Here is a 21,871-nt window from a genome sequence, read left to right as displayed (position 1 = left end):
AGGGCTTGCTTCGAACCCTGCCTTATTTTTTGTTCTCTGGGCCATTCCTGTGTCTCTCCCAACAAAGTAATAGCGAACGTTTAAATAGCGCTTACCAAACGCTAGTCCCTGTTCTAAGCACTTTACGATTACTGTCTCAGTTGATCTTCACCACAGCACTGGGAGGTGCTGTTTTTTACATTTTAATTTTACAAATAAGGAAACTGAGGCAAGGAGAAGCGACTGTCTGGGCCACCACGTAGCTAGTGTCTGTTGGGGATGAGGGAACAGCCAAGTGTTGTCTGTTCTGTAGGTGAGGAAATCGCTTTGGCCGATTGAATAATTTGCTCAGGGCCATGTAGTTAGTGTCTAAGTTGTGACCTAAACCTGGGTTTTCCAAGGCTTTCTCTCCTGCCTCAGAACAAAAGACAAATAAATGCCCATTAGGGGAGTTGAGTGTTTATAAGACCTGCTGGACACCGCTGAGATGAGGGCCACAGATACGGTGACAACTTTCTTTCAGACAAGGGGGTAGAATTCCCAGGGGGATGGGGTGGAGTGGGAGGGGATGCTCCCAGTGGAGACAGGGTCCTGAGCCACCTGGGGCAGACCCTCGAGAGCCCTGTGCCCTTCCCCCCCAGACCCCTGTCTGAATGGCGGCTCTTGCCGGGACGGCGTGGGCTCCTTCTCCTGTGCCTGCCTCCCGGGCTTCACGGGCCCTCGCTGTGCCCTGGACATCGATGAGTGTCAGAGCAGTCCCTGCGGTCCCGGGACCTGCTCCGACCACGTGGCTTCCTTCACCTGTGCCTGCCCCGCCGGCTACGGGGGCCTGCGCTGCGAGCGAGATCTCCCCGACTGCAGTGAAAGGTGAGCTGAGGGGTCGGGGGGAAGGGTCGGGGAGACGGGGGAGCTAACGGGAAGAGCCCTGGACTTGGGATCTGGCCTGGGCCCTGCTGCGGCTTCGGGCCTCCGCGGCCTGTGGCATAAAGGGGGTCACCAGAGGCGTGGGGGCCCGGGGCCACTAACGTTCCCTTCCCCCTTTCCCAGCTCTTGCTTCAACGGAGGCACTTGTGTGGACGGGGTGAACGCTTTCACTTGCCTGTGCCGGCCGGGTTTCACCGGCCCCCACTGCCAGAGAGAAGTGGGCGCCTGCCACTCCAGGCCCTGCCAACACGGGGGCACCTGCCTGGATGAACCCCGGGGCTACCGCTGCGCCTGCCTCCCCGGCTACACCGGCGCCCAGTGCCAGGTCAGAGCTGGGGAGGGGCCGGGGCAGGGGAGGGGGCCGTTCTCCTCTCGGGAGGAGGGGCCCAGACCCTGAAGGGGCTGCCTCCTCCAGATGCTGGTGGACTGGTGCGGCCGGGCGCCCTGCCAGAACAGAGGCCGTTGTACCCAGACGGGACCCACCTTCTCCTGCCACTGCCCTCCCGGCTGGAGCGGCCACTTCTGTGACGTCCCCAGCCTTTCCTGCCGGGCAGCTGCGGCCAAGAAAGGTGAGGTCTTCCTGGGGAAGGGCCGAAGGCGCGGGGACGCGCGGGGGGTGGGGGGCGGCCGCAGGGCTGACTCCGGGCTCCCCACCAGGGGTGAGGCTGCAGCAGCTGTGCCAGGCCGGGGGCCGCTGTGTGGACTCGGGCGGGACCCACCACTGCCTGTGCCCGGCCAGTTACACGGGAAGCTACTGCGAGCACGAGGTGGATTACTGCAGCGTCCAGCCCTGCCAACACGGCGGCACCTGCCGGAGCTACGTGGGGGGCTTCGTGTGTGAGGTGAGCGGCCGGCTGGGGAGGACGGGGGGCTGGAAGGGGGCTGGCGGGGCCGTCTGTCAGAAGCGCGTTCACTGTTTCTCCTGCACGGCCCCAGTGCCCCATTGGCTACGAAGGAAACAAGTGTGAGATCGAGGTGGACGAGTGTGAGTCTCAGCCCTGTCAGCACGGGGGCTCCTGCATCGACCTCGTGGGCCGCTACCTCTGTTCCTGCCCTCCGGGAACCCTGGGTAAGGCCGGGAGGCTGGGGCGGGGGCGTTTGGGAGGGGGCGAGGCTGACAGATGCAGCCGCTGAGCCCCCCCCTCCCTCTAGGAGTGCTCTGTGAGATCAATGAGGATGACTGCGCAGCGTCCCCCGGGGGGGAGCAGGGCCCCCAGTGCCTCCACAACGGCACATGTGTGGACCAGGTGGGAGGTTACCGCTGCACCTGCCCCCCCGGCTACACGGGCGCCCGCTGCGAGGGGGACCTCAACGAGTGTGGCCCCGGAGCCTGCCACGCCGCTCACACCCGCGACTGTCTGCAGGACGCCTCCGGGGGCTTCCATTGCCTCTGTCGCCCTGGCTACACCGGTGAGGGCGGAGCTTTAACGGCTGGGACCCGGGGGCCACGGCGTGGAATAGCCAAGGCCATAGAAGTGGGGGCGGAGGCAGCAGGGTTTGCGTAGGGGAAAAGTCTTGCCGTTTAGTCACGCTTTGGGTCTCCCCCGCCTTCCCTCCAGCCTCAGGCTCCAGGCTGAAGGAGCTGGGAGAGCCAGCCTGGCTGTAAGTTCTCCTGCCTTCCTTCCGCAGGCCACCGATGTCAGACTGCGGTGTCTCCCTGTGAGTCCCAGCCTTGTCAGCACGGGGGGCAGTGCCAGCCAAGCCCCAACAGTCCCCTGGCCTACACTTGCCATTGCCCTCCGGTGTGTGCGACGGGCCCCTCCTGGGCGGGGCGGGGGGTCGATGGAAGGTGGGACCAGGGTCTGGTGGGGCCGGGAATGCCGGGCCCCCTCTCTGATCACCGCTGTATTCTCCGACAGCCATTCTGGGGCAGCAGCTGTGAGCGAGTGGCCCGGTCCTGCCGGGACTTGCCCTGTGCCAATGGAGGTTTGTGCCAGCTGACAGCTCTGGGCCCCCGTTGCACCTGCCCCCCGGGCCTGGCCGGACCCTCCTGCCACCTCCGTACCAACACCAGCTGCTTGGGTTCCCCCTGCCGACACGGGGGCACCTGCCGGGCGCTGAGCCAGGCCCCGTTCTTCCGCTGCCTCTGCCCCCCGGGCTGGGAAGGGCCCCACTGTGAGGGGCGGGCCCGTGGGGCCCTGCCACCCTTGCTGTCACCCCCCGAGGAGCCGCAGTGTCCCCGAGCCAGCTGCCGGGACAAGCGGGGGGACAGATACTGTGACCGGGAGTGTAACTCCCCGGCCTGCCAGTGGGACGGGGGGGACTGCTCGCTCAGCGTGGATGACCCCTGGCACCAGTGCCAGGCCCTTCAGTGTTGGCGCCTCTTCAACAACAGCCACTGTGACCCAGCCTGCAACACGCCCGCCTGCCTCTACGACAACTTCGACTGCCACAGCCAGGAACGGGGCTGCAAGTGAGCTCCCCAGCCCCCAGCCCCCCGTCCTCCGCAGGCGGGCCTGGGCCAGGCTCTGGCCTGCCCTCAGGCTGTCTGGGTCAGCCGTCTGTGTGTCTGTCGCCACTCCCCCCCCGCCGGCCAGGGGGGTCCCTCTCCCTCTGCCCGGTCTGTGCAGTGAGGGGGGTTTCCTGGTAGGATTATGGTGTGGGGGCCTCGTTCTCCCCCCAAGACCCCGGGCTGGCCCTTCCCCAGCCTTGCCTGGTAGGAGAGGCTGAACTCTACCCAGTGTCAATGAACTGCCCATGAGCTCGAGAAGTAGTAGGTTCCCTGTCACTGGAGGGCTTCCGTAAGGAGCCAGCGGTCTGCCTGCCTGCGACAATACTTGCGCTTTGGGGTGGCAGCTGCAAGGAGCTCTTGGGGTCCCTACCGTCTAGCTCTCAGGTATTCCAGTTAAAAAGATGTCGGGGGAGTGACAGAGATAGGCAAAGCCCCTCTGCTGTCCTTGCTCTCATCTTGGGGGGCTCGCCTTCCAAGGACTTGACTTTAGGTAACCTGAGGTAAGCGTCTGTCTGATCTCTGACAAACTGATCATCGTTAACTAAACTGGTCATAGCGTCATAAATTTAGAGCTGGCAGGGCCTGAGGGGCCTGCTGTCCTTATTTAATAGAGACGGACATTCAGACACGTTGAATGTCTGGTCCAAGGTCCCAGAGATATTAAGGGTCAGAGGCAGGATTTGAATTCAGGTTCACTCACTTCAAAACCAGTATTCTTCCTACTGGACCATGTTCTCTTATCACTGGGGGATGGATCTCTTTGGTTCCATGTACATGGTGTCTATTGTTCAGGACACCTGGGAATCTGAAGTTTATTTGATGAGTAGGAATTGAATTTTTCCCCTTCTCTCTGTGTCTCTGACTGTCTCTGTCTCTGTCCCTGTTCCTCTCTCTCTGTTTCTGTCTCTGTCTTTCTCTCTCACATACATACAGCTGGAGGGGGTCTCCCTGATAAAAGCAGGCAGTCATGGAGGGCTATTTCTTTCCTTCCTCCCTTCTCCCTCCTTTCCTTCCTCTACGCCTTCCTTTCTTCCTTCCTTCCTTCCTTCCTTCCTTCCTTCCTTCCTTCCTCCCTCCCTTCCTCCGCCTTCCTTCTTCCTTCTCCTTCCTTCCTTCCTTCCTTCCTTTCTCCTCCTCCTCCTTCTCCTCCGCCTTCTTTTTCTTCTTCTTCCCTCCTTCCCTCCCTTCCTCCCTCCCTCCCTTCCTTTCTTCCTTCTTTCCTCCCTTCCTTCCATATTTTCCCCAGTTATATTCAAAACAACATTTTTTTTTTCATTTTTGAGTTCTAGGTTATGTCCCTTATTCCAACCCATAATTAAGAAAGAAACCATAAAAGTCAGATTGTGAAAGAAAACGTAGATGTCCCACCCTAATGAAATAAAAACCCTCAAGAAAAACAGTTAAAACGAAAGAGAGAGAAAGAGAATGCTTCAGTCTGTATTGAGACACAATCAGTTCCTTCTCTGGAAATGGATAGGATTTTTCATAAGTTCTTTAGAGTAGTCGTGGATGATTGAGAATACTGAGAATAGCAAAGTCATTCTTTGCTGGTCATCCCAGAACATTGCTATTACTTTGTATAGAGCACATTCCACTTTGCTTTAGTTCATGGAGGACTTTCCAAATTTTTTTTTCTGAGACCCTCCTACTCATCATTTCCCATAGAACAATAATATTCTACCACAAATATATCACAGAATTATTGAGCCATTCCCCAGTTGATGGGCATCCCCTCAATTTGTGGGGGTTTTTTGCCCCAAGACAATACTACTATGAATAATTTTGTATATATAAGCAATTTTCCTTTTTTCCCCCCTAATTTCTTTTGGTATTTATGGTATTGTTGAGTCAAAGAATATGCATGAATTTATAGTCCTTTTGGCACAGATTATATCTTTTGCTCATTTATCATTTGGGACATGGCTTTTATTTTTTATAAATTTTACTCAGTTTAGGGATTGAATTTTTATGGTTTGTCTCCAGCTGGAGGGAGCCTGCCCCTAAGTAGAGATCATTCATGTTTTAATAGCACTTTTACAGAGTAAAGTGCTTTTCTCACAACAGCACTAAGTGGTTTAGGGGCCCCCGAGATCACTGACCTTGTCTTACAGATGATGTAGGCAACTCACAGATGGGAAAATGGCTTATTCAAAGTCACAGAACTAGGTAGCAACAGGGAAGAAAAGTGACTAAGAGACTCTTAGCCGTCAAAGACAAACATTCTTCCCCGGTTCCTCCTTAGGCTGCCCTGGACACAGCCTGACAATTTCAAAGGTAGCTGGGTGGCTCAGTGGATAGATCACTGGACTTAGAGTCAGGAGAAGCTGAATTCATATGTGATCTCAGATGTTTCCTAGCTGTGTGACCCTGCAAGTCACTTAGTCTCTGCCTTAATCGACTGGTGAAGGGGATAACAGACCACTCCCTTATCTTTGCCAAGAAAACCTCCTGTAGGGTCACAAAAAGTTGGATGTGACTGACCAGCAAAAGCTTTCCTTGGGTGACCAGTCTTCTCTTGCTAGGAAACATCCCCCATGACTACCTGCTTTTTTAGGTAGACCTCCCCAGCTCCCCCATTGGGATTCCAGGACATCAGTCTAAGGCAAAGAGAGTGATTATCTCTGGGGAGTAGAGATGGAGGATGAGAGAGTCTCATCCCAATCTCTGTTCCATAACGACACTTCTGAATTTTCATTTTAGAGGAGAACTGTTCCTGACCTTATTTCAAGTTTCAGGCCTGTGATACCCACACTCCCTAATAGAAATTCATTACCAGAAGAAACCCTAACTTAATCATTCACTTTTCAGTTACCTTCCATTTTGGCATTAGAGTTGTAGAATGTCAAGGAACGGGCTTCAGAAACTGTCCAATCCCAGTGGTTTCATTTTACATGTGAGGAAACTGAGTGACGGAGGGGAGGAGGTTTGTGCAATATTATATAAAGTTAAAATTTGGTTTGCAGCCTTCTTGAGAAGAGGTTGTCCAGCCTCTGCTTGAGGCTCTATAGTGACAGGGAACATGATGCCGGCACATTTTCCCCCATGGTCTGACTGCCCCCCATCCTCTCTGTGGTTTTCCTCTGGTCCCTTATAGGGGGACCAGCGTGTGGCCTGAGACCCCATCACTCCTGACTTGGCTCTCCCTGTGCACTTTATTCTTTCCTCAGTCCCGTGTATGAGAAATACTGCTCAGACCACTTTGCTGATGGGCGCTGTGACCAGGGCTGTAACACGGAGGAATGTGGCTGGGACGGGCTGGACTGTGCGGGGGCTGTGCCAGAGCTGCTGGCCAAGGGGGTCCTAGTGCTCACGGTGCTGCTTCCCCCAGAAGAGCTTCTCCGTTCCAGCGCTGACTTCTTGCAGCGCCTCAGCGCCATCCTGCGCACTGCCCTGCGCTTTCGCCGAGATGCCCATGGCAACCTTATGATCTACCCCTACCACAGGCCAGGTGGACGTCCCAGCCGGGAGCTGGCCCCTGAGATCATTGGGTGAGTGATGATGGGAGGGTTGGTGCCCACTGGCTCCCATTGCTTTGGCCATCCAAATTCTCCCTGCTCCTCCTTTGTGCTGGGGGGGGGGGGAAATGAGTCCCTGATCCTTATCCACTTCCTTATTTGTTCCATTATACACCCCCATTAACTTCTCCTTTTTCTTTTCTTCCCCCTCTACTTCCTTCCTCACTTGTTTTTATTCCTTCCTCACTCATTTTTACTCTTTCCTCATTATTCTTCCCCTCCTTGCTTGTTGCCTCCCATCTCTCCCTTACTCCCTTTCTTCTTGGAAGTGTCCTCTATCTCCCATCTCCTCTCTTGCTAAAAGTTTTCTATTCCCCCCCCCTTTTCCTTCTCCCCACATGGCTCTGCCCCTCATCTCATCTTCTTCCTCTTCCAACAGTTTGGTTTAATCCAATGCTCACTTACACTGAGTGGCTGTTACATACCTAAGTACTAATCGTACAAAGATAAAACTGGCGCAGTTCCTGCTCTCAAGAAGCATTCGTTCTGCTGGAGGTAGAGAATGTAACATAATTGTAGATTAACATCTTTGTGTCAACTGGAAGGAATGTCCCCAGAGGCAGAAGGTCCCCAGGGATCTGTGCTTGGCTCTGTGCTGTTGACTTGGATGAAGGCTGAGATGACATGTTTATCAGATTTATAGATGACATTAAGCTAGGAGGGCTCATCTCATAGACCAGAATGTTGGGCTTTATGTAGGAAAATGAAACCAAACATCAGTGAATGTGAGGTCTTAGACTTCCATTGAAAACATCAACTTCACACGTACAAGATGGCGGAAGTGTAGTTAGCTCACAGTTCCTTTGAAAAAATCTGGGTATTTTAGTGAATTCTCTGATTAAAATGAGTCAGCTGCTAAGAAAGCAGATGCTATTTTTGGCTATACTGAGAACTGGAGAGAGTAACAATCCCATCCTATTCTGGATTGTGTTCAGATCTGGGTATCATAGTGGGAGAAGGACATGAATTAGTAGAGAGGCAACATGATCAAGTAGAAAACTATTAGACCTGAAGTGAAGGCAAGTTAACAAGCATTTATTAAAGTACCTACTATGTGCCACACTACTCTGTGTTGGCCACACAAAGGAAAGGCACCAGTCTTTGCCTTCAAGGAACTTAACATTCTAAAGCAACTGTGCAAACAATTATATACATGCCATGTATGCAGGATAAATTTTGGAGGGGAAGGTTTCAGGGAGATTGGGAAAACCAGGAAAGACTTGGATTCAAATTTGGGCAAATAATTTCTATTGCTTTTATCATATGGGGATCAAATGAGATCTTGGATATAAAGTACTTTTCCACCCTCATAGCATCTAACAATTAGGGCATGAGCATGGAGAGAAGGGTGACATCAGTCAGAAGAACTGGGGATGTTTAAACGGGAGGAGAAAAGACTCAGAGAACCTGAGATGCTGATGATCTTCAAGTATTTGAAAGGCTGTTGTATGAGAAAGGAGGGATTAGCCTTGTTCTGCTCAGCCCCAAGGATTTGAACCAGGGAACAATAATGAATACCCAGAGAGAAGCAAATTGTGGCTCAATGTCAGGAAGTCTTTTCTTTCAAGGGACACTACAGGAAGAGCATTTTTATATGGAATCAGGGGAGCCAGGTCCAGTTGCTGGTGGGGCTTCTGGGTACCTTGGGTGGTATCTATTCAGCCTCAGTGTTTTTTTCTGTAAAATAAGAGAGTTGGGCTAGATCATCTTTAAGCGTTTTTTCCAGCTGAAATTTCTTTGATACTTGGAATTTGAACTTAAACAAAGTGGAAAGGGATCCTCAGTAGAAGGAGCAGCTTCACTGTCACTTTTGGCTTTAGGTTAGAGGTGAATGAGGATACTGAAGAAATTTCTGGGCAGTTCATGTTGGTCTTCTTCCTTTGAGATTGATTTTGTGATCTTGCTTTTAACTTCTCATTTCTCCTCTCCTTCCCCTTTCCTCTCTGTCCCCATCATTCCTCCCATCTCTATTTGTGCTCGGCCTACCTCCCATCTCTCCCCTCCCTTTCTTTCCATCACCTCCCATGTATCTGCTCTACCCACATTTCTTCCTTTCTCTCCCCTCTCCCACCATCCTTTTGCTATCTGTCCTTTGCCCACCTTCCCATTTCTTCCCTTCTCTCCCTTTTCCTCCCATCCGTTCCCTGTCTGTGCTCTGTCCACCTCCCCATCTCCCCGTTCCCTCTCAGCCCATCATCTCCCATGGATCTGCTCTGCCCATCTCCCCATCTCTTCCTTCCTTCCCTCCCCACTTCATGATTTTCTACCACCCTTCACCTCCCCCTCTGGAACCCAGCTTTGTCTTTCTCTTTCTTCTTCCTCTTGCTCCCCACCCCCCCCCGCTTGGTGCTCAGCACCCCTCTTCTCCCCCATCTCACTGCCCTCCCTCTTCTTTGTCCCCAGCTCAGTGGTAATGCTGGAAATAGACAATCGCCTGTGCCTCCAGACGCCCGAGAGTAACCACTGCTTCCCGGATGCCCAGAGTGCTGCTGACTACCTGGGGGCCCTGTCTGCTGTGGAGCGGCTGGACTTCCCCTACCCGCTTCGGGCTGTTCGGGGTGAGACATGGTGGGGCAGTGGCAAGGGCAGAGGAGGCAGCGTGGCAGGGGGCAAGGCTGGAGAGCCATGGGGAGGGCATCCAGTCAGAGAGTTTTCCCCTCTCTCTAGGTGAGCCCCTGCAGCCCCCCGAGCCCAGCTTGCGCCTGCTCCCGCTGTTGGTGGTCGGGGCCGTCATTCTCGTCACCTTAGGTCTGGGCGTCCTGGTTGCTCGAAGGAAGCGTGAGCACAGCACCCTGTGGTTCCCTGAGGGCTTCTCACTCAACAAGGAGTCGTCTGGGGCCAACAAGGGCCGGCGGGAGCCTGTGGGCCAGGATGCCCTGGGCATGAAGTGAGAGCCTTGACCTCCCCTGTGTCTCCTTCTTCCCAGTTCCATCCTCTGTGACAGCCTCTGTCTCCCCTTCATCATCTTCTTCCTCCAGGACACACTCCCTTAGCACCTCATGCACCTGAGTCTTCTGTGACCTCTAGTTTTCAAGTGCCATCTTCTGATTTGATCCAAAAACATTGTGCTCTCCCAGTGTGGGTACCCTGGCCTCTACCCAGTATGCTTCATTTCCCTTGGGGTCCCAGTGCCATCCAACATGGACCTCCTTGAATGAATGTCTTGTCTTCTGTAGGAACATGACCAAAGGAGAGAGCCTGATGGGAGAGCCGTCGGAAGACTGGATGGACACAGAGTGTCCTGAGGCCAAGAGACTGAAGGTGCTGACCCTTTCCCAGCTCTGCCTGCCCCTCATCCTCTCCTCATCTCTATTCTTCAAGCCCACAGTCCTCTGTCTGCTCTTTGGCCACTTCCCCAAACTGCCTCAGTGTCCCTAGAGCCTTACAGCCCAGCTTCTCTGAGGATCTGGCCCTTGCCTTGTTGTCTCCAAAGGTACACAGCTTGTCCAGGCTGTTCTCCTTTCTTATACAGACACCTCTAGCTTTAGGGCAGTCTGCATTATGCAAATTCAACTTTAGGCAAAGAATTCTGAAAGAAATCTGCATTCCACACAAAATCTGTTAACTTTTGTGTCGGATTGTCTGCTCTGTCTGCTCCTACCCCTTGGTTTGGTGTTCTGCAGGCCTTTCCTTTTCCTTCCTCCCCTCTCCAAAAAAACAAATCCTGTCCAAGTGAAAGCAGACGAACGGACGCATGGAGAGGCTGCCACCATTGGATTGGGGCTTGGCTTAAGATCTGCAGTCTGAGAGAGACCTTTGACCTGCTTTGCCCACCCAAGTTTGTTCCTCTATCTCTCTCCTATTAGCCATTCTTTCCTGTCTGTCCATTTCTGGTCCCTATATGCCATCCCCCTCTTACTCATAAAGTTCTTCTTGTTTCTGGTCAGGCTTCCTTGTGGCCTGACCATGTGTCCTCTTGCTGCTCTTGCTTTTCTGTCCCCAGTCTCTATATGTGCTTAAGCTGTGTGCCAGCCCCCTCCCTCCATGAGCCTGAAACCCCTTTTCTGCCTGCCTCCTCCCCTCCCTTCCCAAGTACATGGGCAAATTTGCATTTCATAATAACCACTTTACTTGGAGGTCTGTAGCATAAGCTGCTTCCCTAAAGCAAGAGCTCTATGTATGCTCCGGGGGAACAGGGGGACATACAAAAGGAGAGAGTCCCACAGGCTTGAATCTCTAAGACATCATAGGGCAGATGAGTGAATTCTGGAAGGGCTGGCTGCTCGTCCCTGCCCCTTGGGGAGGTTAGGGTTCTAGCTCTCTGGGGTTCTCTCTGTGGAGAGCTGATCTATTGAGTGTGTGATAATCACCATATCCAGGCTGGTAGCAGGGATAGATGTAGCTCAGGCCCCAGTAGTGTCCTCTGTGCCCACTTGGTCTTGTCTTTATCTCCATCCTGTCCAGCCCTAGCCTCATTCATTAGCTTCACTATAAAGAGCTACTGGTAGGGCTTGAACTACTTGGAACCCAAGTTTCCCTTCTCCCTTTTGGCTCTAGGTCTTAATTTACTTTCTCTTTGACCTCTGGGGACTCCTTTAGCTCCTGAAAAAGAAAAGGAGATGCCTCTCTAGGCCTCACAGGTTACTTCGGCTTCAAGTTACCTTGTGTTTTCCTTCTTCCTCTTCCTTGCTGTTTTCTCAGATTTTTAGCTTCATGAAACCTGATTCTTTCCACAGTCTGGTTTTCTTTTGGTCTGAGCATGGGGCTTGTCCCTTGCTGGCAAATCCAAGCTGTGTCTGAATCCTTCTTCCTCAAGGCCGCCAAAGATTCGGAGTCTTGCCTCCTCACAGCTCTTGTGTGAGACCGACATAGGGAAGGAGCAATGGAGAAGGGGTTGGGTCTTGTGTCTTCCCTGAGAAGTAAGGCAGAGCTTAATAGTCGATGCTTTTCCAGGCTGGAATGAGCTGTCTGGGATAAGTAATGGGCTTCCCATCCAAGGAAGTCTTTGAGCAGAGACTGGATGACCTCTTGGAGGGAGACATGGAAACAGGCTGCCTCTTCTGTAGGCATCAGATTAGATCTCTGCGTTCTCTCCCTGGGGAGAATCCTGTGGTACTCTGACATGGAACTCAGCCCTTGCAAAGAGTGATTCATCCCGTATCCTGTTACTTTCAAAAGCACACACACAGCCTGGTCGGCAGTTTCCAGTCCCTTACTGTGTGACTTCAGGGACACCCAGTGGGAGAGATGATCCTGATGGTTAGGCAACAGAACTCCAGACTTAAAGTTAGAAAGATCCAAATACAAATTCTGCCTCAGAAGGTTCCTAGCTGTATGATCTCTTTAAGCAGTGAAGTCAGGACGATGCATTTTGGGACAGAGGACCTGGTTTTCTGGGTTTGAATCCTGACTCTCCTATTCCCTGCATATCTTGTCTGTGCTTCAGAGCATTTCTGTTCTTGATAATTTTCTTTTACTTAATAGCCCACGTTTATATAGCACTTTAAAGCTTGCAAAGCGTTTTATGGATGTAATCTTATTTCATCTTGGGAGAAATGCTATTATTGTCATCCTAATTTTTCCTCTGGGTAAATTGAGATTGGGAGAGCTAAAACTCTAACCCAAGACTCTCTCCATTGAGCCATCCAGCAGCCTTCTAGGAGAGCTGTTCTTGGCCTTGCTTCAGAGATTCCCCTTTGGGTTCTAGGGCTGGCCATCCTGGAGTCCCACTGTAGACTCTGGCTCTTGCTTTTTTTTTGAGGGCAGAGATTCTTCACTTTGTTTATATCATGGTTCTCTTTGGCCATGATTCTGTTGAAAGCCATGGGTTCTTTCTCATAGTCTTGTTTGTAAATGGGTATGATGAACAAGGCACTTCTCCTTGCTCAGCCCCTCCCTTCCCCCACTTTGTTTGCAGGTGGAAGAACCTGGGAGTGGGGCTGAGGATCCCGTGGACTGCCGCCAGTGGACTCAGCACCACCTTGTTGCAGCTGACATTCGGGTGCCCCCGGCCATGGCACTAACACCACCCCAGGGTGACCTCGATGCAGATGGCATGGACGTCAATGTGCGAGGTCCAGGTTGGCATGGAGACAAGCTCACCCTTCCTTGGGCCCCCTCTCTTGTCACCGCCTTTCCAATCTACTCCTCCCTAACCTCTTCTATCCTGAGCTTCCCTGAGCCCCTGAGAGCGTGGCAAGAGGCTTTGGGGAAAGGAGAGGTGGGTTTGTCCATGTGTGGCTGACATATCCAAGAGGAGCCTGCTTTACCCAAGTGTGAGGGCAGGGGGCTGCTTTACGTTTCCCATCTAGACTCCCCAAAGTAATGTGTGAGATGGGGGAGAAAGCTATGGGAGAGTTTTCTGGGGGAACCAGACTCCCTGTGTCTGTTGATGGTAAAAAGATTTGGGGGAATATTCTCAGGGCCTGTGGGGATGTGTAGACAAGGCCAATGCGGTTGGGTGAAGGGTCTTCCCAGGGACCAGCCCTCTGATGTCCGGCTCGGGGCCCTCTCTCCTAGATGGCTTTACCCCTCTGATGTTGGCCTCCTTCTGTGGGGGAGCACTGGAGCCCGTGCTGGTGGATACCGAGGAAGCCGAAGACACTCCAGCCAACATCATCTCAGATCTGATCTGCCAGGGGGCTCAGCTCGGCGCTCAGACTGACAGGACGGGAGAGACTGCCCTGCATCTGGCTGCTCGCTATGCTCGGGCCGATGCTGCTAAGCGCCTGCTGGATGCTGGTGCTGACACTAATGCCCAGGACCACACAGGCCGTACCCCCCTGCACACAGCAGTTACTGCCGATGCCCAGGGTGTCTTCCAGGTGGGCTGCAGCACCAGGGGGGCGCATGCTTGGGTGCACGGCACGGGGAGGCGTCCTTCTTTTGCCTTTCGTGGGGCAGATGATATTCCAAAGGGACGGGGACCTGGACATCTTGGGAATTCCCTTGGGCTTGACTCTAACCACCCGAATCTGGTGTCTCAGATCCTGATCCGAAACCGTTCCACGGACCTGGATGCCCGTATGGCAGATGGCTCAACAGCCCTGATCCTGGCTGCCCGGCTGGCTGTCGAGGGTATGGTGGAGGAACTCATTGCCTGCCATGCTGATGTCAATGCTGTGGATGAACTAGGTATCGTTGGACCCTGGGAGAGGAGGGGGGAGATGGGGTACAGGAGTTTAGAGAAAAGGAAGGACCACATATAAGAGCCTTAAGTGTTCCTAGAGGTCATTTAGTTCATTTCCTTTATTTTTCAGATGAGAAAACTTTAGGCCAATGGAAGTAAGGTGATTTACCCAATGTTAGGCTTTGGCTTCCAGACACTTTGACTCCAAATCCAATCATCTTTCCACTGTACTTTATTGCTTCCAGGGATTTCAGAAACTAAATATTAAACATCTGTCCATCCATCTGTTTATCTATCTTTATATCTATTCCTCCATCTCTATCTCACCTATATTCATCTATAACCATCTCTACCTCTGTATCTGTCTCTACCTATTATCATTGCAAACATTTATCTGTATCTGTATATTTCTCTTATCTATTTGTCTGCCTAGTTATCTGTTGTCCAAACTGTGCCTGAGTATGAACTCATTCTAAAGCTGTCTGATACACAGCTGTTGATTGTCCATGGCCCGCGATACTCCTGAGTGTGGCCAGAACCAGATTAAATTATCATTAGGAAACATTTAACAAAATAAATAAAAAATACAATAAAACACAGATAATATTACATTTTAAAACTAAGTCATTGTGGGGACCCCAGGGATCCCAGTGGCCAGGATTTAATGGCTCCTTTGCTGTTCTACAACATGTGCATTTAGTCATCAAATTCTGCTTGAATACCCTTAGAGGAACTAGCCTGTCCTATTTGAGGTTAGTTTAATTTATTGGGAAAATTTTCCTTACATCAAGCCAAACTTTGCTTCCCTCTAACTTCCTCCTATTACTCCATATTTTGCTCCCAGAACCAAGCAGAACCAGGCTTATTCCTTTCCCACATGACAGATTTTGAAATATTTGTGGACAGCTGACAGCTTTCCTTATAGCCACCCTTAAGCCTTTCTTTTCCCCAAGTGCTTCAATTGATTCTTGTAGGGCCAGTTCTTGGGATCCTTCACCATCCAAGCACATATCCTCAGAGATGATATTATTACGTTTTTCTGAAGTCAAAGTCTACCATGTCTAAGGCATATCCCTCTTTGCATTCATATTAGCCTTCTTTTCTTTCCCATCCCAGTCATTTTTTTCTGTGCCTTCAGAATTCTTGAGAGTTTTTCATTCCTCTTAGGACAACTTCATCTTAGAATTTTAAGCCACTGGATTGAGTTATCTATCCATCCATCCATCCATTCATCCAGTAGTTAGCATTCATTATGGTTGGGTAAGAGGGAAACAAAGTCCATAACTAAATGTCTTCTGCTTCTTTTCCTTTCTCCGAACCTATTGTAATTCCAGGGTAGGTTTGCATTAAAAAGTGCTGCCCTCCTATTTAGGAGATACAAGCTAGTGTTATCGAAAGCAAAGGGGTGACTTGTCCCCAAGGTTTCTATCATCAGTCTCTACTTTAAAAGACAGTTCTTTCTTGTTGCTTAGAATCAAGTTCAGGATAGCGGCCAACCTTCTTGTTTCTCCCTCTACCTTTTGAAGAATTAAATAATCATTAAGAAAATCATAAGGACATCAGCTGTTCTGCTTTTGGCAAAGGGAGTTCCACAAGATGTCGTAGGACATTATAGAATCATTCCTCACTGCCAGATTGATATTTTATCTCCAGAATGTATCTAGTTCTTTCTTCTGTGTGGGTGGATTGTAGCATACTTCTATAGAAATATTGTTGCTATTTCTCACTTCATCGATCCTCACCCAGATGTTCTCTACCTTGTAGTCCATACATTAATTCCCTAATGTAAATTGTGAGATTTCTTCATATGAGGATTTTTTTTTTGGTTAGGGGGAGGGACTTTGATTTTTATTGATGTGAGGAATTCCCAGTAGGGAAACTCCCTCCACCAATACATATCATCAATCAGGTACCTGTTCTTTTTTAGGGGGGAATTAATAAACATTCATTTATATCTATATATTTCTTATCTGTCTATTCACTTGTCTGGTAGTTTTCTGTTGTCCAACATCTGCCTGAGTATGAACTCATTCTACAACATTCTGTAAAGTCTAGGGAGAAGTAGCTAAGTGATAGTGGATAGAAAGCACAGGCCCAAGAGTCAGGAGAATCTAAGTTCAAATTTAACCTCAGACACGTATCAGCTATGTGACTTTGGACAAATTATTTAATTCCAGTGGCTCCCCCCACCAAAAAAAAAGATGTCCAGAGCATCAAGAAGTTAAGTAAACTTAGTTTATTGAATAGCCAGTGTGTGTTAGAGGTAGGATTTGAACTCTGGATTTCCTATTTTGGAAGCCAACTTCATCTAGCAGATGACTGCTTCTTTATATGATTAAATTTTAATAAAGCATCCTACTCCACTGCCCAATTTTATTTTGTCTCTTTTGAATGATGCTGATCTGTGCAGAGAATTTCAATCCTGAATCTCAGCTTACCAGGCCCTATTGATTCCTATGAGGTCAAAGTTGCTCCCTTGTATTTTGATCTCGAGTTTGTACAGTTTGTACAGTTGTCCAGCTGGGTTTGTTGCTAGCTCTCTTTACGTGTTATTTCTGAATGCTATTAATGCCATGTTGTACTTTAATGTAATATGTATTTTCTGTTCACAGCCCCTCCTCATTTGGTACCAAGTAAATGCCAAGAATCTTTTTCTTGGGTTGTTGTAGGGATCAAATGAGATAACATTTATCAGGCCTCTTGCAAACCTTAAATTATTAGGCAAATGCTAGCCATCAATATTGTTATTTCTTTTCCAGAGTTCATAGATCTTGGACCATTAGTGGTCTTCCAGAATCCTGTTGTTACAGTTTGGTGATATCCAGATATTATATGAAACACAGGAAATTATTCTGAGCTTAGATTACCTTAAAATATTGAGCTTATGCCCCTAAGATGAGATCTCTTTGAAAAAGAAAAATATATTTGGTTTTGAGGGGTTTTGTTATTGTTTTTGTTGTTTGTTTTTGATCTAGACATATCTGTGATTTCATTGATATCAGGAACTTCCAGTAAAGAAATTCCCCTTGTTATTGAATATGAGCAACTTTTTTATGGGTCTTAAGGAGTTTCCTGGGATACTAAGAGGTTTACGTTCTGAGAGTCTCCGAGGGAGGATTTGAACTCAAGACTTCCTGACTCTTAGGCTGGTCCTTGGTCCACTAGCTGCATTGATATTCATGGAAATTTAACTCCAAGCACCAGCTTTTATGCAACTGATTCTACAGATATTTATTAAGCAGAGCTCAGTGCTACCCAAGTTTAAATAAGCATAGAAAGAAGGACATCCTATATTCAGATCAATGCGGAATATGAAGGTGACACAAAATTCCCCCTGAGTATATGAGGGAAGGAAGCTCTCCTTCCTTGTGTATACAAGTTCTCTTCATTCTAGAGGGGGCCGGCATGTGGGCCCAGCCACACGGAGTAGGTTTCCTTTGTTGTAGGGTCCTTCCTCCCATTTCTCTTCACGCACACACACACTCTCTCTGTCTCTGTCTCTCTCTCTCATATTTTCATACTCCTGTCTATGTAGGGCTTCTCCCTCCCCCACAGATCAGGTCAAGTGTCCCCCCAGGCCCTTGCTAGAACCACTGGCTTTTGTATTCTCAGGTAAATCTGCCCTGCACTGGGCTGCAGCCGTCAACAATGTGGAAGCCACCGTGGCCCTCCTCAAGAACGGGGCCAACAAAGACATGCAGGACAGCAAGGTGAGGAGCTTGCACAGTCAGCCTCCTGCCTCTTTCTTCTTTCTCTCCTCTCATTCTCTTTTCTCCCCTCTCCTGTTAATCTTCCCTTTTCCCCCTCCTTTCTCTCTCGTTTTTCCTTCCCTTCTGCCTAGACTCTCCTTACCACTCCCGTGAGCCCCCTCTCTGATCCTCAATATGTCTGCCCTTCTTCCCCAGGAGGAGACACCCCTGTTCCTCGCGGCCCGGGAGGGCAGTTACGAGGCGGCCAAGGTTCTCTTGGACCACTTTGCCAACCGGGAGATCACGGATCACCTGGACCGGCTGCCTCGAGATGTGGCCCATGAGCGGCTACACCAGGACATCGTACGCCTGCTGGAGGAGCACAATACAGCTCGAAGTCCTCCGGGTGCCCACGGCTTGGCCCCATTGCTTTGTCCACCAGGCACTTTCCTGCCCGGCCTCAAGCCCACACCTTCGGGCAGTGGCAGCAAGAAGAGCCGGAGGCCCCCAGGAAAGGGCGGCCCCGGGGCCAGTGGGGCCAAGGGCCGTACCAAGAAGCTCACACTTGCTTGCCCGGGCCCCTTGCTAGAAAGCTCTGTGACACTGTCACCTGTAGACTCACTGGACTCACCACGGCCTTTTGGGGGGACGCCCGCTTCCCCTGGGAGCTACCCCTTGGATGGGCCCTATGCAGCCACGGTGTCACTGGCTCAGCTTGGGGGGACAGGGAGGGCCGCACTGGGACGGCCCCCAGGGGGCTGTGTGGTGAACCTAGGCCTGGTGAGCCCTGTGGCAGTGCCCTTTGACTGGGCCCGCCTCCCCCCACCAGCTCCTGGGACCACCCACCCTAGCTTGGCCCCACCGGGCCCTTCTTTCTTATTGCCTGGGCCCCTGCCACTGGCCCCAGGCCCTCAGATCTTGGTGCCTGGGACCTCTGTCTCTCCCAAGGAGCCCCCACCCCAGTATTTACCACCAGGTGGAACAGCTGAGGAGTACCCACCACCCACTGGTCCTGTGCCTCCTGCTCGAGGCAGCCCTTCTAAACACTTCCTGCGGGTGCCCAGTGAGCACCCCTACCTTACTCCATCCCCGGAGTCTCCTGAACTGTGGGCCAGCCCTTCCCCCCGCTCGCTCTCAGACTGGTCTGACTCCACACCCAGCCCAGCCACGGGGGCTCTGCTGACACCCCATCCTGGCCCTGGCCCCCTGCCCCAGGGCCAGGGCCAGGGGCAGACTCAGACTCAGCTGGGTCCTCGGCCTGACCCAGCTCCCAAGAGGCAAGTATTGGCCTAAGACAGCTCACCGACCCTGGGTTGGGGCTCCTGAGTCCGAGAAGCCAGGGCCTGGGCCCCTCCCTGGGTTTCCCTTCCCCCTACCACCACTTCTCCCTCATGTTTTTTCTTGCTCACTCTTTCTTTTGTTTTCTCTGACCCCACATATGCTTTGCCTTCCTTCCAGGCTTCCATTTTCTATCTCTGACATTAGTGTTTTTGTTTTTTTTTTTACATTTTGTATAGAACCAAATACATTTAAACAAACTTATTATTATATCTATATCTATATTTTTTTTTTACAAAATATATATATGGAGAAGGTCCCTACCTTTCCGTTCCCCATCCTCATCCTCAATTGCACTCCCCCAAAAGGGGGCTAGGCTAACTCCCCCAACCCATCCTTTGCCCTCCCATCAGTGCCCCCGTGGGGCTGACCCTGTCGGTCTTTAGGCCGCACTAGATCCCGTGTACCGAGTACACAGCTGTGACCACGTCTCCTGTGGTGCCTGTGGCCATGTGTGTGAGCCCCTGTATTAGGGGGAGGGGGAGGGAGAAGAACTGTAGCACCTGAATTGGGAATCTTCCCTACTTCACTGCATTCCAGATGTAACTTATTTTGTGGCATTGCTTGGGAAGGGACCATGTCCTTTCCCCTGAGCTTTAGAGGGAAACATTGGCCCACTTACTCTGCTTCCTTTCCCTTTATAGTTTTGGGGTGGGTGTGGGTCACTGTTTCCCCAAAATCTGTACATTTCACTAAAGTCTTTATGTAAATATAGGGGTAGAGGGTCTCCCCAGCCCCTTGCACTGCCCAGGGCTCTTCTGGCCCTTTGTCAGAAATAGAAGGATTTTAGGCTATTTTTGTAATGTGTCCCATCCTACACTGCCTGTGGAGCCATGGCTCCTCTCTTCCCCTTCCCCATTGTACAGACCCTCCACCCTTTGCCACCACCTAATAAAAGTGTAGTTATCACCAAACTGTCAACTGCTCTGTGTTTATGTGTGTTGGTTTTGGGAAGGGGAGGCTGCTCCCAGAATGGTTTGGATCCTGAGTTTAGTCTTTAAGAATCAGAATCATTATTAGGAGTTTTGACACCTGGGTGAAATTCAATTGAGGGGAACAGAAAATCCCTACGGTTCCAGCTGAGGAAGCCTGCTACCATCATTGCTGATCCCCGGGGTTCTGGTGGCGTGGGTCCTCAGGTCCAGTGGGGTGAGATATTACACGTCCCATACAGAAAAGGTGATCTGGATTTATAGCATCGGAGTAGTCACTTTCTGTCAGGAGAAAAGGTACCTACCCCTGCCCCTGCCCCCGTCATGTCAACATTGTGGAGGCAACATCCTGATTGCCTGGTTCTGGTTAAAACTCTTATTAATCAAAACTCTAGAAGAGAAAGAGCAAGAACGAGGGAACAAATATTGAAATTGGCATCCGGACATGTAGGTTTGAGTGGTAGCTGTGCTGATTAGCAGCATGCTGGGTAAATCACTTCTTTCCCCTGGGCCACATTTTCCTCTATTATTAGCTCTCTGGGCTATTGTGAGCAAAGCCACTTGTAAACTCTTAAATGTATTGTAGGAATGTGAGTGGTTCAGGGATGGAGGGTTTGGAGCTGTAGTTCTGAACTTGGGGAAGAACCATTTGCTGGAAAGTGGGGAGTGGTGGCAGGGGGGTACCAGAGGGCACCGTGGTGGGGAGAGGATGTTGGCATTTCAGATCTGGAATTTTCAAAGATCTATGGGCACTTCCTCTATGGCAAGGTAGGCTGTCTTTAAGAACTATTATGGCCGAACAGTCAGCATCTGGTGGCCAACCTAAAGATGAGCTAAAGTGAGTTTAAAGCTAGGCTGGCTTGCAGAGTAGACTTTCATATGGGCCCTGGGGCTATTCCTGAGACTTTTCCAGCTTCATGGGATCCATTATGGCTTGTCTTTCTTCTGATGTCATGAACCTTATAATTCTAGTCTTTTATCCTTATCTCTCCCATTCACTTTGCCTCTGCCCTCTCACCTGGACTATTGCAGTAGTCAACTATATTTAGTAAGCACCTGCTCTTTGCCAGGTGCTGTGATAAATGCTGCGAATGCAAAGAAAGGCAAGAGATAGTCTCTTGTCCACAAGGAGATCACAGCCTAATGGGGTAGTTAGCATGGGGGTGATTTCAGAGGGAAGGCACTAAGATTAAGGAGGACCGGGCGAGAAGATGGGACATCAGCAGAAGCTTGAAAGAAGCCAGCAGGAAGTAGAGAGGAGGAGGGAAAGAGTTCCAGGTCTGGGAGACAGTCATTGGAAGCCTTTGGAATTGGGAGAGTGTTGTGTGTGAGGAAAGTCCAGGATGTCAGTGTTGCTGGATTGCAGAGTATATGGAATGGGATAAGGTGTAAGAAGACTGGAATAGTAGGAAGGGGTCAGGCTTTGAAAATACAGGATTTTATGTATTCTCCAGGGAGCAAGAAGCAAGTATGACTTTATTGACTAAAGAAGGTGATCGGGTCAGAACTGTGTTTTAGGATCAATTTGACAGCTGAGAGGAGAATAGACTGGAGTAGGGAGAGACTGAGGAGAGAACCCAAGCAGCGGACTAATGGCATTATAGGGGTGAGAGATGATGAAAACTTACTGGTACCCGTGTGACAGATGTCAGAGGATGCACGTTGTGACAAAAAGGGAAACTAGGACTTGACAGTCAATCAGTATTGAAAGAGAAAGAGAGAAAATAAGGAGAAGATAATCCCTAGATTGTGCCCACCAGTGACCAGATGAGTGGTAGTACCCTTGAAAGTGATAGGGAAATCAGCAGTGAGGGCAGGGTTTGAGGAGAAAGATCAGGAGTTCTGTTTTGGACATGCTGAGTTCAAGGTTACCGAAGGAAGTCCAGTTTAAGATGTTCAAAAAGACATCTGAAGAAAAGAGACAGGAGGTCAGGAGAGAGATTAAGTAGACAACTAGATCTGAAAGTCCTTTG

At 50.5% G+C, this 21,871-nt stretch overlaps 1 protein-coding gene across 1 annotated transcript in view; it reads left to right on the top strand.

The window, feature by feature from the left end:
- NOTCH3 (notch receptor 3) overlaps nucleotides 1-19,880 on the top strand; it is a 32,588-nt gene extending 12,708 nt beyond the window's left edge. Inside the window, exons 16-32 of the mRNA XM_051972015.1 lie at nucleotides 621-846; nucleotides 1,027-1,228; nucleotides 1,319-1,472; nucleotides 1,561-1,745; nucleotides 1,840-1,972; nucleotides 2,056-2,313; nucleotides 2,533-2,645; nucleotides 2,763-3,316; nucleotides 6,523-6,843; nucleotides 9,274-9,428; nucleotides 9,538-9,757; nucleotides 10,047-10,131; nucleotides 12,728-12,890; nucleotides 13,330-13,634; nucleotides 13,797-13,944; nucleotides 17,552-17,649; nucleotides 17,845-19,880. Of these exons, the coding sequence (XP_051827975.1) occupies nucleotides 621-846; nucleotides 1,027-1,228; nucleotides 1,319-1,472; nucleotides 1,561-1,745; nucleotides 1,840-1,972; nucleotides 2,056-2,313; nucleotides 2,533-2,645; nucleotides 2,763-3,316; nucleotides 6,523-6,843; nucleotides 9,274-9,428; nucleotides 9,538-9,757; nucleotides 10,047-10,131; nucleotides 12,728-12,890; nucleotides 13,330-13,634; nucleotides 13,797-13,944; nucleotides 17,552-17,649; nucleotides 17,845-18,921 (4,397 nt within the window). The 3' untranslated portion in view covers nucleotides 18,922-19,880. The remainder of the gene's footprint in view (nucleotides 1-620; nucleotides 847-1,026; nucleotides 1,229-1,318; nucleotides 1,473-1,560; nucleotides 1,746-1,839; nucleotides 1,973-2,055; nucleotides 2,314-2,532; nucleotides 2,646-2,762; nucleotides 3,317-6,522; nucleotides 6,844-9,273; nucleotides 9,429-9,537; nucleotides 9,758-10,046; nucleotides 10,132-12,727; nucleotides 12,891-13,329; nucleotides 13,635-13,796; nucleotides 13,945-17,551; nucleotides 17,650-17,844) is intronic.
- The last annotated feature ends 1,991 nt before the right edge of the window (nucleotides 19,881-21,871 follow it).

This window comes from Antechinus flavipes, chromosome 1 (assembly GCF_016432865.1).
Source record: "Antechinus flavipes isolate AdamAnt ecotype Samford, QLD, Australia chromosome 1, AdamAnt_v2, whole genome shotgun sequence".
Taxonomy (NCBI): Eukaryota; Metazoa; Chordata; class Mammalia; order Dasyuromorphia; family Dasyuridae; genus Antechinus; species Antechinus flavipes.
Note: the sequence above shows the minus strand (reverse complement) of the source record. Positions and strands in the feature narration are given on the sequence as shown.